The following is a 16449-nucleotide window of genomic DNA, read 5'->3' on the forward strand; positions in this document are numbered from 1 at the left end:
ATGAGGGAAGGAATCTGTGCTTTTCTTGTACCGATGTCTCCATTTATTAAAAACATCTTTCCTTCATGGAGGGCAACAGAGACAGAAGTCTTGGGTGTACTGTGATTCTGTTCCTCTTACCTGCATGATCCTTTTCTTCACTTCCCCTGAAAAACTCCAGCTGTGCCTTTCTTCCACTATCTTTCCCAGTCATCGTATTGGGGAAGTCTGTCTGGTTCTTGTGGATGTAAGCAGCCTTCTCCCCTTTGGTCCTCCCCATCCCTCCCTCAGCTCATTGTGTTTTTAAACTTAGGATAAAAGACCTGCAAGAACTTTCTTTAACTAAAATAAAACTTAAGGGAGTCACAAATGAGTTCAGTAGGAAGAGAAAGGCAAAGATTTTCCAATTTGGAATGAGAAAACACTTCAAGTAGCAATTGCATTTGACTTGGACCTTGAACAGCTGATATTTGGATGTGTGGGAATGAGACATGCAGATCGTTTTAGGCCCCAGCAAGGCTAGGCCACATCACAGAAGTGGAAATATAATTGTTATGAAATGTATTTTGTTTTCTTGCATCCAGAGCTCTTTTCAGCTGTTCTTGGAACCATCCTTGGGAAGGATTTATTTTCACACTATTCATTATTATGAATAACATAAATTCTTTATTTTATCCACTTATCATTCTTTATTCATCTTTAGTTAGTAGGACCTTAAATTAATCTTTAAATTAATGTTATTTTCAATATATAAAAATCAAAAATATAAGAAAAAAAAAAACAAAGTAAAAATTACATATACGTCAATCTTCCAAAAATAATATCCATTGACGTTTTGTTGTATGTTTTCCAGGCTTTCATTGGGGAGAAGAACTTTTTTAAAATCTAGATCTGCGAATCTTCATTGGATATTTTGATAATTTGTGTATAGAGCATGCTCAGTTGCATTGATATCTATATGTATCTATCTGTGTGTGTGTACACATATATACAAATACATATACTGTACTTGTCTGCATGTTTTCATGTAACATTTGAGTAGAAGCAACCATTTCCTTTTAAGCTAAGTGAGACAGTGCCATGCTGCAAGTTGAGTGGGGACATCATATTTAGACAGACCAGGATTTGAATTCTAGTTCCGTTTTTTTTTTTTTTCTAGCTGTAGAAACTTGGACAGGTCATTTGCCTTGTCTGCATTGATTTACTCATTTGCACAAGAAGTATAATTATGTAACCTTTTTGGATTTATGATAAGAATGAGGCATAAGGAATGAATCGTTCCTGATTCTGTGTACCAGGTGGACATTCCAACAGATGTTTCCATTCTGTAATGGAGAATGAAGGAAGGACATGGCCATCTGCGTGACAGGAAAGAGCAGTACGTCAGCCCCATTGCCTTGAAGCCTTAGCTGCCCAGCATTTTGGAAGGAGGCTGGAATTATAGAGTCACCAATTCTGTACCTCATGGAGGGAGTTGCAGATAATTTTTCCATAGCAATTAGCTGCCCCCGGTCACTGTCAGCCAATGATGAACAAACCTTATTAATATTCAAGTGTGAAACACATAAACATCATCCTTTCTGTTTAGCTTCAGAGAACAAAACTGAGAATCACTAATTTGGATAGTTTTCTCAGTTTACCAACCGGACCCTGATTCAGAGTTTCTGTGGCCTTTCACCAGGAGAAATGGTCTAAAACTCTGTATAGCCAATGTGTTGTCAGAAAGCAAAGCATGGTCCTAGACTCCAGAGTGGGGCAGGTGAGCATTTTAGCAACAAGCCAATAAGTAAAACTAAAAACATCCATAAACCCACCTACTCGGCAGGCACATGAGAGCCAAGAGCCAACCTTGTTTATCCATCTTTCTAACAAGAGAGCTAAGGATGAATAAGTCAGCACAGGTCGAATGGGATAAATTTGCAATTATACCTGAAGGTGAATGTAACTAATTTCATAATTTTGAGCAGTTCAGTTTTGACTGCTCCAAAATTACAGCCTCAAAAAGAGTCCTGAATATGATTGGCAAAGAGAAAATCAGCATGAAGCAACACAGCTCTTCATTTAATTAGCTTGTTTGTGAGTCATGTTCAATCAGCCTAGACCATATGTGGATTCTCTCTAAACGTTTTTATTAACAATAATAATGTATGTGGCCTATAGACAAATGGATTTCTTATTAAATAAGTCATTATTGGAAAAAAAGCTTCCTCTAGAGTGATAGTTCCTAAGATTTATTCATTTTCAGTGATGTATGGTTTTAAGATGCCATAAAGAAAATATATTCACATGCTGGCTCATGTGTATTTAATTTTTAGCCTAATATAAGCCCAATCAGAGACTTCCCTCCTGCCCTTCACATACCCAGGGTGAGAATAAGAAGCAGGCTGCTTATTGCTTTTCTTCTTTCTTCTCTGCTCCTGGAATAGCTGCCCAGGAGTCCAATTTAAGAAGCAAGAAGGGATAATGAAGAGCCACCTCTTAATTACACAATCAGTTCCCATTTCTTCAGGGAGTTCTCGAGTTCATAGCTGCAATTTGAAGGAAATCGTGCAGCCTGAGTGTGTGAGGTCAGGGACTGCGGGACATGGATGGTTTCTTACGTTGAGGGAGACCTCAGACCAGAGATGGCAATGCAGCAGCAGAAGATTGTCTTCCCAATCACACCTTGAAATCATGAAACTTTCCTGAATTTGTCAGTGTGTCAGCTGGGACCATGTTTGGCTCAGGATGCCTGATGCAAGTAATGTTTCTGCAGGTTTTCACTGCAGGGGGAGATGGTGACGTGGCAGCCTGAGAATGCTCAGGTGACCCTGACCCTTGCCCTGCCCTTCCAGAAAATATGAGTCATATTGTCATGTTCACTGATAGCCCATCTTTCAGGGAAAAAAAAGAAATGGTAAGAAAAAGGAAAAAGCCAAGGACACTTAGTGGCTAAGTGTTTCCAATTGCCTTGGGGAAACAACAGTTTTCTGGACATCTCACCAGGAATTTTCTCCTATTTTTCATTTGTTAGCTGTACGGTCATATGAGTACCTCTGGGTCAAAAAGAACCTGGGTAGTCAAAAACTGCCCAGATAGGTGTGTTGTTACCTCCTTGAAAATAATGAAGGGCTCACTAATATGAAGAAGGGGAGAAACAATGTGTAGTCTTTGATCCAATTAATATTCCTTCAGAGGTCATTTTCCTGAGGACATTGCAGTGCTTTAAGGAAGTGTGCCTGGGAGCTAGTGAATTTCACTGGAAAAGGCCATTACCTAGAGTAAGAGAACTCTTAAAGAAGACAGGAGTATTCTATATCTGCATTGTTTCACAAAATAGCCACTTGCCACAAGTGCTCGCTATTTTAGCACCTGAAAAGTAGCTGAACTTTGCTTCACTATATAAATTAAGTAGTCATTTGGGGATAGTGACAGTATTATATTGGACAATTCAAGTCCAGGACATTCTTGATGAATGTTTTGATGTGGAAGAAGGGAGGGCAATAAGGAAAACCACTGAGAACAGAAGCAGATGTGGATGAGGTAGATGGGAAAGGATGGATGGAGTTGTGCCTCTGGAGAACTACTGTCCCAGTGAAGGTGTGGTGAGGCAGGTGAAGGCAGGTTCAGGGCAATGCACAGGGCTCATTAGGCTGGTTCTCTCAGCGGGTCCTTTTATATGGATCTTTTCTATTATAATGACAGCAGTGTCACTTTTTCCAGGAGAAAAGAGGTTCTTCTCAGTGGGTGGTGTACTTGGATGATTCTCCAACAGTTCTGCCACCCTGGGCATGGCACTCAGACCTGTGTCAGTGCAGGAGTGTTGGTCTGGGAAAGGCTGACCGTGGTTACTTCTATTTTCTTGTTTTTTTAACTCAAATTTTCAGAAACCAGTGGAAACACAGTAAAACCCCTTTCTAGGCACTTTTTGTCATCTCATGAGAAAATACAATCTTATTTTCCTCCTTCTATACTGGACTTTTTTTTTTTTAACCTGACTTCTCATTCTGCACCCTGGTACTAATATTGCAGTTTCACAAGACTCCTGTCTTCCTGGGTGAGCGCATTCTCCTCTAAAGCTTTCAGTGCTATGCACTGCTCTCTGAGCACCAGGCTGGTGTCCAGCTGCTTATTTGACCTTATGATTCGGTTGTCTTAAGAATACCTCAAACACAGGAGGTTCAGAAAAGAGCCTGTCTCCAGCCTCTCCTCCCAGAAGCTTCCATGTCTTTATTTACATTGTTTTTCTAGCCAGAAAGCCAGTCTCTTCTTTCCCCCGCCTACCATGCCCAATCCAATGGCCTATTCCATAGGCATCCACCAGATGACATCTCCATCCCCTTCTCTGCTCTTCCACTGCCACACCCAACTTTGACCCTCTGTCACCTTTTGAGTGGATGTCAGCAATCGCCTTCTGTGTTTCTCCAGACTCACTTCCTCCTAACACACCTTAATCCCACTCAGTTGCCAAAATGAGTTTTCAATTTGTTAATAATATCACACAGCTCTCTTGCTTAATGCCCTGTCTTTTCCCATTCCTCTTAGAATAAATTTAATTTCTTTGCCAAGAGTAAACAGTTGGCTATGTGCTCATTCCTGAATCTCTCTCCAAATTTATTATTTGTTCCATTTTTTGGACTCATTTTTCTCGAAACACATTGGCCTTCGCTGCCTGTAACGTGTCAAGTTCTTTCTCGTCCCAAGGACTTCTCACTTGCATTTCTAGGCTGTGTTCCTAGAACATTGGCTGTCTGACTCCTTCTCAGCCCTTGCGTGTTGCTCAGCCAACCACTGCCTGACTACCCTCATTAACAGTGTTTTCACTTTCAAATGCAATAGCACCATCTTCAAATAATTTATAGTGCAAATGTATTTTTTTTTTTTTTTGCTGTTGTTACTTTTCTTTCTTAGTGCCATGAGAACAGGACCAGTACCTACTTTATTCACTATTACTTCTTCAACTGTTAAATGCCTGGTGCAAACAAATATTTCTTGAATAGATGACTTCAATTATTAGAGTGCATAAAGAAGAGACTATTGAAAGTTGTATTTTAATTACATTTTAAGTAAAGGGAAGTCATATAAATGGCAAATCAGGATATTTAACTACCAAAGCATTTTGATGATCATCTGGGATAGTTGCCAATTTAACTTTGTAGAAGGATGTGATAAATGAGCCAATAAATGGAAAACAATCTCCTATTTCCTTGCACATAAATTTCACATTAAATTGCTTGTTGTGAGGAGCCATTGAGTCATTCCCTGTGATATTCTAAATTAAAGGCAGAATGCCTTCTTCTGCACTAAAGATTTAATTATTCCAATAATGTCAACTGATAACAGTTCTTACCAATGCAGGGTCAGCAAGAGACACAAACATACCAGGAGTCTGCAGCTTGGTGGACAAGTACTGGAAGCTTATTTGTCTATTCTTCTACCCCAGATTATTTGTCTCAAAAGATGACCACTTTTTACTTAATTCATTAAGTAAAACTGCATTTTAAGTGGACTTTGGTTTTAACAGAGAACCCAAGATATAATCAATTAAAAAGTATTCACTGAGCTAATAGCCCTAGGGAACACTGACTTTCTAACTTGGATCTACTCTATGGAAAATAAAAGTAAAATAGCATCTGAAAGACTCTCCATTGTCCTCCAATGACAGTCCACTAACCAAATGTCCTGCAAGCATGTCCTAGAATCAGTTTAGGGCTCTCAGTTTGGATTTGTGAAGAAAACGAGAAGACTGTTTTGAGAAAGATAACCTCAATCTAATACGTGTTTTTGAGGATCCGCTCTGAGTGTTGAGTCAGAATCAACTGTTCTCAAGGAATCCGGTAGGTAATGGATTCATTTGACAGATAGCTAAAAATCACAAGGGGGAGGGCAAACAAATTTCAAAGGAAGCAAAAAAATAAAGTCATATAGAAATTCCGAGGAGAGCAATGAGTTCCACTTGCAGATGTTGGAATTTTCAAGAGGTGCCGTCCCTTCTGCTGAGCTTTGAAAATCAAGCAGGACCTGAATGTCTACAGTAGGGAAGGCTTTCCTACTTCTGCAAAGACATGGGTCAGAAAAGCAAGAGAAATGTACAGGGAGCACAGATTGGTCAGCAGGTTAAAGGGAGAAGGGTTAAGGTGGGAGAAATGGTTTGGGGCTAAGAATTGCACTTCATGCTGCAAGAATTGGGGAGTCCTGCAGGAAGAGAGAGCAAGCCTGATGTGAGTGACAGTTGTGCTGTAGGAAGCAGATAGTGAGAACATTGGAGAGAGAAGTGATGGGAAGGCTTCTCAAAGGTTTCTGATAGTGATAGAAGTGGAAAAGTTGGAGGTAGTTTCAACAGGACTTGTGAACTATCTGGATAAAAGGAATCAAGGACAAGAATAAATAGATACAAAGGAGGAGGGTTGAAGAGGCAAGGAGAGTCCAGTTTCATGACAACCAGTGGGAGAGAGATTTTTAAGGGGAAGTGCCCAGGAGTGTCAGACAAACAGCTGCATCATTTGCTGCAATTGAAGAAAACACCAACAAGAAAAGCCCACTAAGTGTCTTGTTTGTTCAGAGGACTCTGGACGTAACGTGACATGACAGAAGAAGTATGGGATGGTCATGTGTTGTGCAAAACCACTACCTGGATTCATGGGTGGTTATGTTCCCTTGATCACAATGATGAATTCAAATCAATTAGGCATTGGCCACAAACCCCTCTTTACAGAGAGGAGTATAGGGAGAGCAAAAGAAGCAAGGTTTATCCGTGAAGTTCCCACCAGAGCCACTGGTCAAGAGAAGCAGCTACAGAGAGGCAGGTCAGTCTGGGTGAAGATGATGTGTATCCCTGGGAGAAGGGCAGGGATCACATTGTCGGTCATGTTTGATTTCATATCCACCAGATCCTAGTGAAAAGCTCTGTTCCATAAACACTCAGTAAACCTTTTCCAGAGAAATGGCTGATTCAGAGTGATTTCAGGGAAAGAAATAAAGAGCTGAGTGGAAACAAGAAATTAAAATGGAAAATCATGCAATCTAATGGAGCGTGGGTGGCAGCAACTAAGCCCGTGTGTAGGGCTGTGTGTAACTGCCACAAGTGCAAGGTGGTGTATACAGCAAGAGAGAAACATTTCAATAACCCAAAGCAAAAAGAAGAAACAAAAGGGCAAAAGTGAATCCAAGCTGCGTGCTGTCTTTAACTTCTGTGCACTGATGGAAAGACACTGTCACCTATGCTTCTGTCTGCTCTTACTCGTATATGTCAAGAGAAGCAACAGTTAAATAACACTGAAAAGCTTTTGGTTTTATTTGTAAGCCATATGAGAGCAATTAATAAATGCTGCAAGCAATGACACAGTGACTGGCCTTGCAAATTGGCTCGGGTGTCGTCGTGTGCACAGTGAAGAACTGCACTGAGAGGTCACACTGGAAAAATGCAGGCGGGGAAGCACTCTGGATCAAAACCAGGATGGCATAATTCCCTTTTAAATTATTGCAAGGTTTCCTTCTCTCAATCTGTCTCCTGTGCTGCATTCAAATGTACCACATTAAGCTAGATCTCTGTTGTGATAGTCTTTCAGAGGCTGGGGTGGCTGATCTTACTGACTTCTGGTTTATTACCTCTCCTAGGGCTGGAAGGAAAGGGCTTGGTGGCACCAAGCTCTGACTGGCACCAACCCTTTTAGAGAAACCATGGAAATTTCCAAAAGGGGAAATGTTGCAGGGGGAATCTCGTAGGTGAGGTATCTTTGATGGCTGTAGTATTTCCATTTCAATTTGCAGCCCTTCTCCTTAGGAGTCCAGAGAGCTTGTTTCTTCCTCTTTCTCTTTCTCCCTCTAAACATCCAATTACAAAGTAAGTCTGTGTGATAGGCAGTAAGACCCTGTGGCTGTCATATTTTTCTTAAAGCTCCGGTGCACCCGCCTCCTCTCACTCCCTCCCTGTGGTTGCTTTGCAGGCCATGGCACATGCTCCTGTGGTCACTGTGTCTGTGAGAGAGGATGGTTTGGCATGCTCTGCCAACATCCGTGGAAATGTAACATGACAGAAGAACAAAGCAGGAGTCTGTGTGAATCAGCAGATGGCATATTGTGCTCCGGGAAGGGTGAGTATCGCTGCTGGAGTCTGTTTTGACGCATGGTTTGTCCAGCAGCAAGGAGCAGCCATCTTTCAATGAATTTGCGCAAAGGAAAGCCACTGCGTCCTCTGCCTGCCCCATACTCAGAGCTTGAACATTAGCCACAGGAAGTTGGGGATCTAAAATAATGACATACACAACAGGGTTTTGATGCAAAGATTGTCATTCACTTATGTGCAAAGTTGTAGCTGCAAAAAGCAGAATGAATAATTTTGTAAAGACAAATGACAATCACATGTATATCCTAGGCACCCAATGAATCCAGAACAGAAAAGGGCCAAAGAGGATTGTTGAGCTCACCCCTGCAATACGACAGCCCAGAATTATATAGATACGTGGGTGGAGGAGGGTAGGGGATAGCATGTGAGGAAGACAGAAAGGGAAAATAAATATTTGTTTTTATAAAAGGGACAGAGAATGTATGTGTTTCCTATAATTCTGGTACAATTTTCATTGGACTAAAAATCAAATTGTTCCAGGCAAGCAGGTGTGTCCTAATGCAAGGAAATAGATAATAATTAAAGGAAATAGATAATAATTAAACAAGGGGGTGAAAAATCTACAAGCTGATTGAACATAAATCAACAACCCAATCAAATATTGACTATAGAAATAGATTTGAGGAAAAAGCAAATCTCCCCCCACACCCACACTGAATAACACATTTACACACTTATACATATTCTCTTTCTCTCTTTTTCCTTCTCTCTCTCTCTCTCTCTCTCTCTCTCTCTCTCTCTCTCTCTCTCTCTCTCTCTCCATACACACACATATACATCACCAAGGAAATTCAGAAGGGAATTTCTCTGAATTGACTGATAATAAGTTTTGGGCACCTCAATTTGGTGTTTTCTATAGCATGTTCTTGAAGGGATTTTAAAATCCTGCTATCATGGCACATAGCCAAATCTGTCTAGGAGGCACCCTGTTCCTCTTTGCCATCCCCAGGAGCCACAGGAGTCTTAGGGGTTCTCCGCACAGCTCAGAGTGCTGATTTTCAGGGAGCTCCCCTCGTAGCTCAGCAGCCTCATGGCAGAACAGGCACCCAACTCTGAAGACCAAGCCGAGCGCTAGCAGGAGCTTCATGGACCCTCAGAACCGACTCTGGAGCAGGATGAGCATGTGATTTCTTTGTGAAGAAGACACAGTGAAGCAGAAGTGTGTTAGAGGCACTGAGCAGTGCTACAAGGAGCCCCACCAGAGATGCCACCATGGCACATCAGGGGCTCAGAGAGCACGATGCCCCATGGATAATGTGTTCCCCAAAAGGCAGCTGAAAGAGGCTTTAAAAAAATGCTTATTTAGTTGTAGCTGTTTACATGGTGCAGAGGATTGAACCCAGTGCCTCACACATAGGAGCCAGCACTTAACCACTGAGCTACAGCCTCAGCCCCAAAAGAGGCCTTTTAGTGTCACTTCAGTCATTAAAGCAAATCGACTCTGTGACCACCTCTGGTGCTGGGAGGAAGGCCAAAATGAATACAAATGTGCTCCCTTCCATAGACAGCAGTGTCCTTGGTTTCCAGGAATTCTGTGTTCAAGAACTGTGCTTAGAGTACTCAGGCAGAGAAGCCACGGGTTGAACCTCAAGCCATTAGTGCAGGCAAGCAGCACTCGGTGAGCTTAAAGCAAGCACCCTGCCCTTCTTTTTACTCTTCCATTAAATTCCATCCAACTGGAAGTCCCTAACAAATCTTCCACCAGTTCTATTCCCAGGGGGCTTCTGCTCCTGGAAAACCCCTGCGTTAGATTCGAGCTGTGTGGGAGAATCAAGGAGGAGGAAAGAGGTTAAAAAGAAGAGACCAAGGGAAGGAATCAGGGAGGAGGCTGATGAAGAAAAGTGAGAAAGAGGTAGGGATAGATCTGCCCTGCCGGGGTGAGTAAGAGGGACAGAGGAGGTGCTGCCAGGGGGGAGTGCCCTGCATATGGAAAACACTGAGATCCACTAACTAACTTTTCTGCATGGGATTTTTTCCCTGCACATAGCTCCAAACACACAGCTCTAAGGTTCGGATATCTTTTCACTTGGTTTCCACAATGGCAGCTTCATTAGAATAAGAACACCAGGTTTAAGAACATTCTGCTGGCTGAGGATTCCCACAGATACTAAAACACGAGTGAGCTTGTTTGTTTATTTCAAAAATCAACCACTGTGTACCTGTGTGCTACTAGACACCCCATCAAGGCATTAACTGTGTCCACAAGCAGGCCGTGGCTGAGTCATGTTCAGTTCCAAGTACAGTAAGAACTCACCAAGTTGGACTCCCCAGCATGGGCAATAACAGTCCATGTCCTAAAGTGACTTTCATACAAAAAGAGTTGTTCCTCTTCAAGAAAGAAACATCCTTATTAAACTCACTAGAGTTTGAGGAGAGATTCACATTTTTTAAGCATTGGAAATGTAGAAAATAAAAAAAATAGGTGGACTAAATATTGACTTAAAGGCATTTCCTGAAAAACAAACCAACCCTAAACCTCTCTCTGGTTAATGCTTTTCCAAATTGTTTGCTTTGGGTGATGGATGTATTTCCCGAGATCAATGAAGGGTTGAAAGCAGATTTGTTTAAACTATTTGTTTATCCTTCAATAGGAAGAGTGCTTTAGAGTCTTTAAGTTCAAAAGGGATTGTAAAAGCTTCCCCAAGGCTGCACATTGTGACTTTCAGTTAGTGGGGGGTGCATATTGCGGCAGCTGCATATTGAGGTCTCCTTTCTTCCTCCTCTTCTGGAACATTAGTGCTTCTAGAGAAGAAAGGGGTTGACACTGGGGTCACAGAGCCTGGTCCTTTGTAAGCACCCAGGATAATGGGAGCATATCAGGTATTCCTGATCCCCAGGGGTAGTGCCAACACTCACTCCACCTGAGAACCACAGGAAAGAAACTCTCGAGACAGAGGACTTCAATATGGTGGCAGAAAAGAGAAGCCTGTTCTCTGGGGCTGGGTTTCCTTATGAATTCCTCAGATTTGTCTGAATTACATACAACTTTTCTTGAATTTATAAATGAAAACCCTTCACCTGAGGGTCCCAAAGGACTTTGAGTCTTCTTTCTCCCACTGAGGGGAACATGTGAGTGGAGGCCTGTGATCACCTTGGTGCTCCACCGAGCAGCCCTGACCCACTGACAGCATGAGGCGCGGGAGGCCCACGTGCCACCACCTGTGTGCGTGCCACCAGCTGTGAATAAAGCCGTCACCTCAGGAGACGATGAAGAAAAAGCATTTTATTTCTTTACAAAGTTATAGCCAAGACAATAAATCACTCCATAGAAAAATTTAAAACAAGATACATTGTTGTGACCTTCGTAACAGATGGAATCGTTAGTACAGTAGTGGAAACTGCCTGCTGGGGTGTGGGTTGCAGCATTTTCTCAGGCTCCGTGAATGAGACAAAGTCCAAGGGTAGCGATGGGGTGGGGCAATGAATGAGGGGCCTTGCCCTTGACTCAGGTTGTTTTTATAAATAACCAAGAGAGATGAGCTTAGTGTCGAGATCTCCCCTAAATTTAGCTACCTTTACAGAATACAGGATATAATTCATGTTTTTGGGTTTGGGGGGGATTTATTTATTTGAATCCAAATGACACAATAGCATTTTTATCTTGGTGACCTCAACCTCCATCCAGGCAATCACCTTGATGTTCTTAAGGACGGATGCTGTTGTGTGGCAATGGCTGTAAACACCTGTCTTTAAATGACCCCTTTAACCCTCCCACTGACAACCTCTTGGGCCCCACATTATCCAGGAAGTCCAGAGTACACCCCAACCACTTATTTCTCAGCCAAGTAGCCCCTGTCCCACATCCCTGGAAAAGAGATGTTCTAGTTTCCATTCTTCTAATTGCCCCCTCCCCAATATGGCGCATCACATCTGTAGGAACAAGCATCTCATTTTTGAAACTCTTTGAAAGGTTTTGTGGTGAGAGGCATCACAGGTGGAGAGCACACAAAAGAGCAGATGGAATCAGATTAAAATCTCAACTGTTGTTTATTGCCTGAGTGGTCCTAGGCAATTCCCTTATCCTCTCTGTTCTTCCATTCTCATGGAAAAAAAAGTACATTTATTTTCCTTTCTTAAATCCTAAGGGTGCTCAGAAGACACATGAGAAAATGTGGCTTATTTCCCATGAATGATAGCCAGCAAAAAGCACAGAGGGGGATAGGAATATCCTTAAGGATCCTTATGTTGAGAAAGAAAGCAGATGGATTAGTGGTGTTTTAGTCATGAACTTACCACCCTAGGGCTCCTGCCAGGATGGGCCAGCTGCTTGTTCCCTACGGCTGGGCTGGGATGGGCCTCTGGTGTAAGCAGGTCCAGCCAGCTGAGCTGAGCAATTAATTGCTCACCTTGGAGTAGTCCTGCAGCCTATGTCTGTCAGAATCTTCTCCCTTAATTTTTCCCTTTGCAGAGAGGGACAGTTGACTCCCCATTATTGGTTATTGATGATAACAGCCAGAGCACTTTACAAGAAAGGTGCTGTAATAAGTCCTAATAATTGGTCACACTATGTATTAGTACATGCTGTGCTATTCCTAGTTACACAAGCAATAGCAGGATTTCCTACCTCTGAGATGCATTGAGTATTAACAAACAGGAGAGAACAGCACAGCCAGGAAAATGCTGACCAAGGGAAGCTACTGTTTCATGGCACATACAAAATCATTCCTCGGTTTTTATCCTAAGTATTTGGTGACTAGAAGATTCTGGAATGGGAATTTACTCATCAAATGCTCTACCAATGTATACCATATCAAGTTGAGCTGAGCTTCCCAGTTTTAGGGGAGTACTTTGCTAAGGCCTAGAGCTGAGCATTCCAGAAGCAAGAGTAGTGTTTAGAATAAATTCAGGGTTGGGATAAGTAAAGATAAAATGTAAGATCTTTTCATGAATTGCGGTCCATTAAAAAAAGGTAGCATAGATGTAATACACGAATATCATGGACATGAAATCATTTGCTTCTATTGTCGAAATAGTTTTGCAATGTAAGGAAGATAATATTTTAGAAAAAAATTAAAGTCAGATTCTTCAAATAATTAATCTTCCTCCACTTGTGGAACCTAAAATACTAAATTTTGTGTCTTTTGAAAAAATTTCTCTGATAGTCAATGAAGTGCTGATATATCAAATGGTTAATTTCTTAAGCAAGCAGTTGAATGTTGAACATTCCCATGCCTAGAAATTTGAAAGTTAGTCTTTAAAATTGGGATAAATAAATTTCTAAAATATGGAAACACTGTATACCTGGATGAGACCCAGAAGGGGACACCATTCTTTGCAGACCAACCTGGGAGGACCAGCTCTCTGGGTTCTGAGCAACTGCCAGAATGACTCCCAGTCATTCCTAAGAGCAAAGCGATGTCTGTATTTTGCTCAAGAGTCTGAAAGTCAACCTAGACCCTCAGGAAAACAAGCCAATATTGAGCATTTCCTTAATGGCTTTCATCACCTAAGTGGTTAGTCATTTTTAATTACTATGTTTAAATATTCCTGCCCATTTCCCAAAATGTTTTGACCTCACCAAGTTTGGAATTTTGGTTAACCATGTGAAAATACTTTCACTATTTCACATTCTGTCCAGGTGATTTTCATTTTGGGAAATTTAACAATAATCATTTCTTAAAAGGGAAAGAGCCACCACCAAGGAAAGGGACGCAGTTCTTTTCAATTTTAAAGTCATCTTTCTTGCTGTGGTGGAATGTGGTGCCCTGGGTGGGTGTTTTCAATCCATCATGAAAGATGGTTAAACTGAGGACACTCTTCTCTTTGGAATATCATTGAACTCAGAGTTTTTTCTTGATTTTAAATATTCCATTAATTAAATTATTTCTCAGTAGCATAAAATATTTTAATAAGCATGCAGTAAATTGTTAAAATTAGACAGGAGGCAAAAAGAGGAGAAATGGGTGAAATAGTGGGAAAATTTATAGAACCTAGAGCCCCATAGTCTCAAGATTTTGAAGGTTTATAGCTAGTCTATATTCTAGCAGGAAATCCTGAGGGTGACATCTGATAAATCGAGCATACACAAGCCTGTGTGTGCATGTTAGCACTGTAACAACGGGCCACCGCACATGCAGGTATTCACCATTACTATGCTAAGAAACTCATGGAAACAAAAAACCAAAATTATTAGCCAAGTATCTAAGTGGTTATTTTAATCATCAGACAAATCCTCATTTAATAGAATTTACTATTAGATTCCATTAAAGAATGGGCACTTTAAAAACATGATTTAATTCAGGAGGAAAAAAAAACTATTTTTGAACACCTTTATGGGAGAACATCTATAAGAAGCAGCCAGTTAGGCTCTCATTGACATTTCAACCAGACTGGGCCTCGGGACATTTGTTCAAGGCTAATTGCAACTGTCTAGATCCATAATGAAGGCTTTCCGGGATGACCTTTATGAATTACAGTAAGTAAAGCTCCCCTCCGAGAAGCCAGCTATTCAATAAACTTTTACCTTTGGAAGATAGGTTATTAGAAGCCTATTGTCAGTGTGTCAACGATGTTCTATTCTAGATGGAAACCTCCAGTTATTTGGTGACAGTGAGTAATGCCCTTTGTGGTTTCAGGTTCTTGCCATTGTGGAAAGTGCATCTGTTCTGCTGAAGAATGGTACGTTTCAGGGGAACTTTGCGACTGTGATGACAGAGACTGCGACAAACATGACGGTCTCATTTGTACAGGTGCAGTATTGAGCTCTTCTAATTGTTCTACTCCACAGTCTGCAATAGAGCCAGGGGACACCTGCCAACAATGCTTTAGGTGACCAGACAGGACAGCTTCTGTATAATTAAGGGACAACTGTTAATATGAAATGACTGAAAGAGGAAGTGGGCATTTTTAATGAGCATTGGCATTATTCCCAGGCCTAGAAGAATACAAAAGAATGAAACCAGATCATATGATCATTGTGAAATTCCCACAAGGTAACCCACCCTACAAACTCATACATATGCAATTATATATTGAAAAGAGAAAAGAAACCTCTTGATGGCAATTTTATTTTGAGCATCGTGTAGGAAATGGTGTGTTATTTTACACAGGACCCAGGTGCCCCTCCTTGGTGTGCTGGGTTCTTTCCAGGGGACAGGATGAATGTATCTGTATGAATGGGGAGGAGAGGCAGGGCCAAGCTGTAAGAAAAGCTTGCTGTGTACTAGCCATTGGGGCCCTAATTGAGTCCTAACAATTTGTTATAAGATACACTTAGTTGAGCAAGTTACAGGGGAAATGAGGACATGTCGATCTGCCGTCCTCACCTCTAGCTGAAGGCAGAGAGGGATGTTTGTGTATGTCACTAAAGCAGACATCATTTTTGCCCCTCCCTGATGCTTAAGAGTCCTGGGATACTTGACTCCTTGGCCTGTCAAGGAATTTGATATTTTAAGTCAGACATAACAGGATAACACAGTTGTGACATGGTAGCCCAGTTGGAGTGACTCAGGATGGTTGCCATTTGATTCATAGATCATGGCACCAAATAGATGGCCTCAATTCTTTGAAAGATCAAATTTCTTTTTTGTTGCTTAATAAGATGTAGTAGTAAGATCATTGCTACTACTATCCTCTCTGCATTGTATCTAGAGAGAATAAGTTAAACAGTGGGCTAATAGGCTGTCTGGTTTATAATAGTGTGTTTTGGTGCATTTTGATCATGCTGCCTATGTGTGTTTTATTGCAGGGAATGGAATATGTAGCTGTGGAAACTGTGAATGCTGGGATGGATGGAATGGGAATGCGTGTGAAATCTGGCTTGGCACAGAATATCCTTGACAACTCCATAAGCAAAGACTGGATTCTTATTTTTCTAGGCAATTAGAATGCCTAACGCAAAGGAAGTCATGTATAATCACCACTAGGACAGATTAAACACACTATTGTATGTTTTTCTATTTCTGACCGCCTGAATGAAATCTGGGTACCCATTAAAAATGTGTTAAACCAACTCTGATATAAAAAACACTGAAAGAATTTTTCTTTCACCAGTGGTTCTCAGCATGGGAACTTTTGCCACCCAGAAGGCATTTGGCAATGTCTATTGAGAATTATGATGGTCAATTTGGGGCGGGGGGGGGGGGTGGGTAGGAAGTGTGCTATGGGAATCTAGCGGGCAGAGGCCAGGAATACTGTGCAACCCCTGCAGTACACAGGACCGTCCCCACAGCAAAGAGTGCTGTGACTCCAAATGCCACGTGTGCTGGACTTAGGAAGTGCTGATGGTGCTGTTTTTAGAGCTCTTTGTCCCTACACAGGAAAGACCTCAATAGAATATAAAGAAAAGATATATTCTCATGGAAATCTGATTTTTCTAGGATTCCATATCACTCCACACTTCTGGGTGGGGACAATGAAGACGAATA

The 16449-nt window shown here is 41.5% G+C and overlaps 1 protein-coding gene across 1 annotated transcript in view; it reads left to right on the forward strand.

Moving 5' to 3' along the window:
• The window catches only part of Itgbl1 (integrin subunit beta like 1), a 241944-nt gene extending 225797 nt beyond the window's left edge, over positions 1 to 16147 (forward strand). The window contains exons 9-11 of the mRNA XM_027938908.2: positions 7905 to 8051; positions 14659 to 14772; positions 15771 to 16147. Coding sequence (XP_027794709.2) covers positions 7905 to 8051; positions 14659 to 14772; positions 15771 to 15862 — 353 coding nt within the window. The 3' untranslated portion in view covers positions 15863 to 16147. The remainder of the gene's footprint in view (positions 1 to 7904; positions 8052 to 14658; positions 14773 to 15770) is intronic.
• Positions 16148 to 16449: the final 302 nt, after the last annotated feature.

Source organism: Marmota flaviventris, chromosome 4 (genome assembly GCF_047511675.1).
Source record: "Marmota flaviventris isolate mMarFla1 chromosome 4, mMarFla1.hap1, whole genome shotgun sequence".
Lineage (NCBI taxonomy): Eukaryota > Metazoa > Chordata > Mammalia > Rodentia > Sciuridae > Marmota > Marmota flaviventris.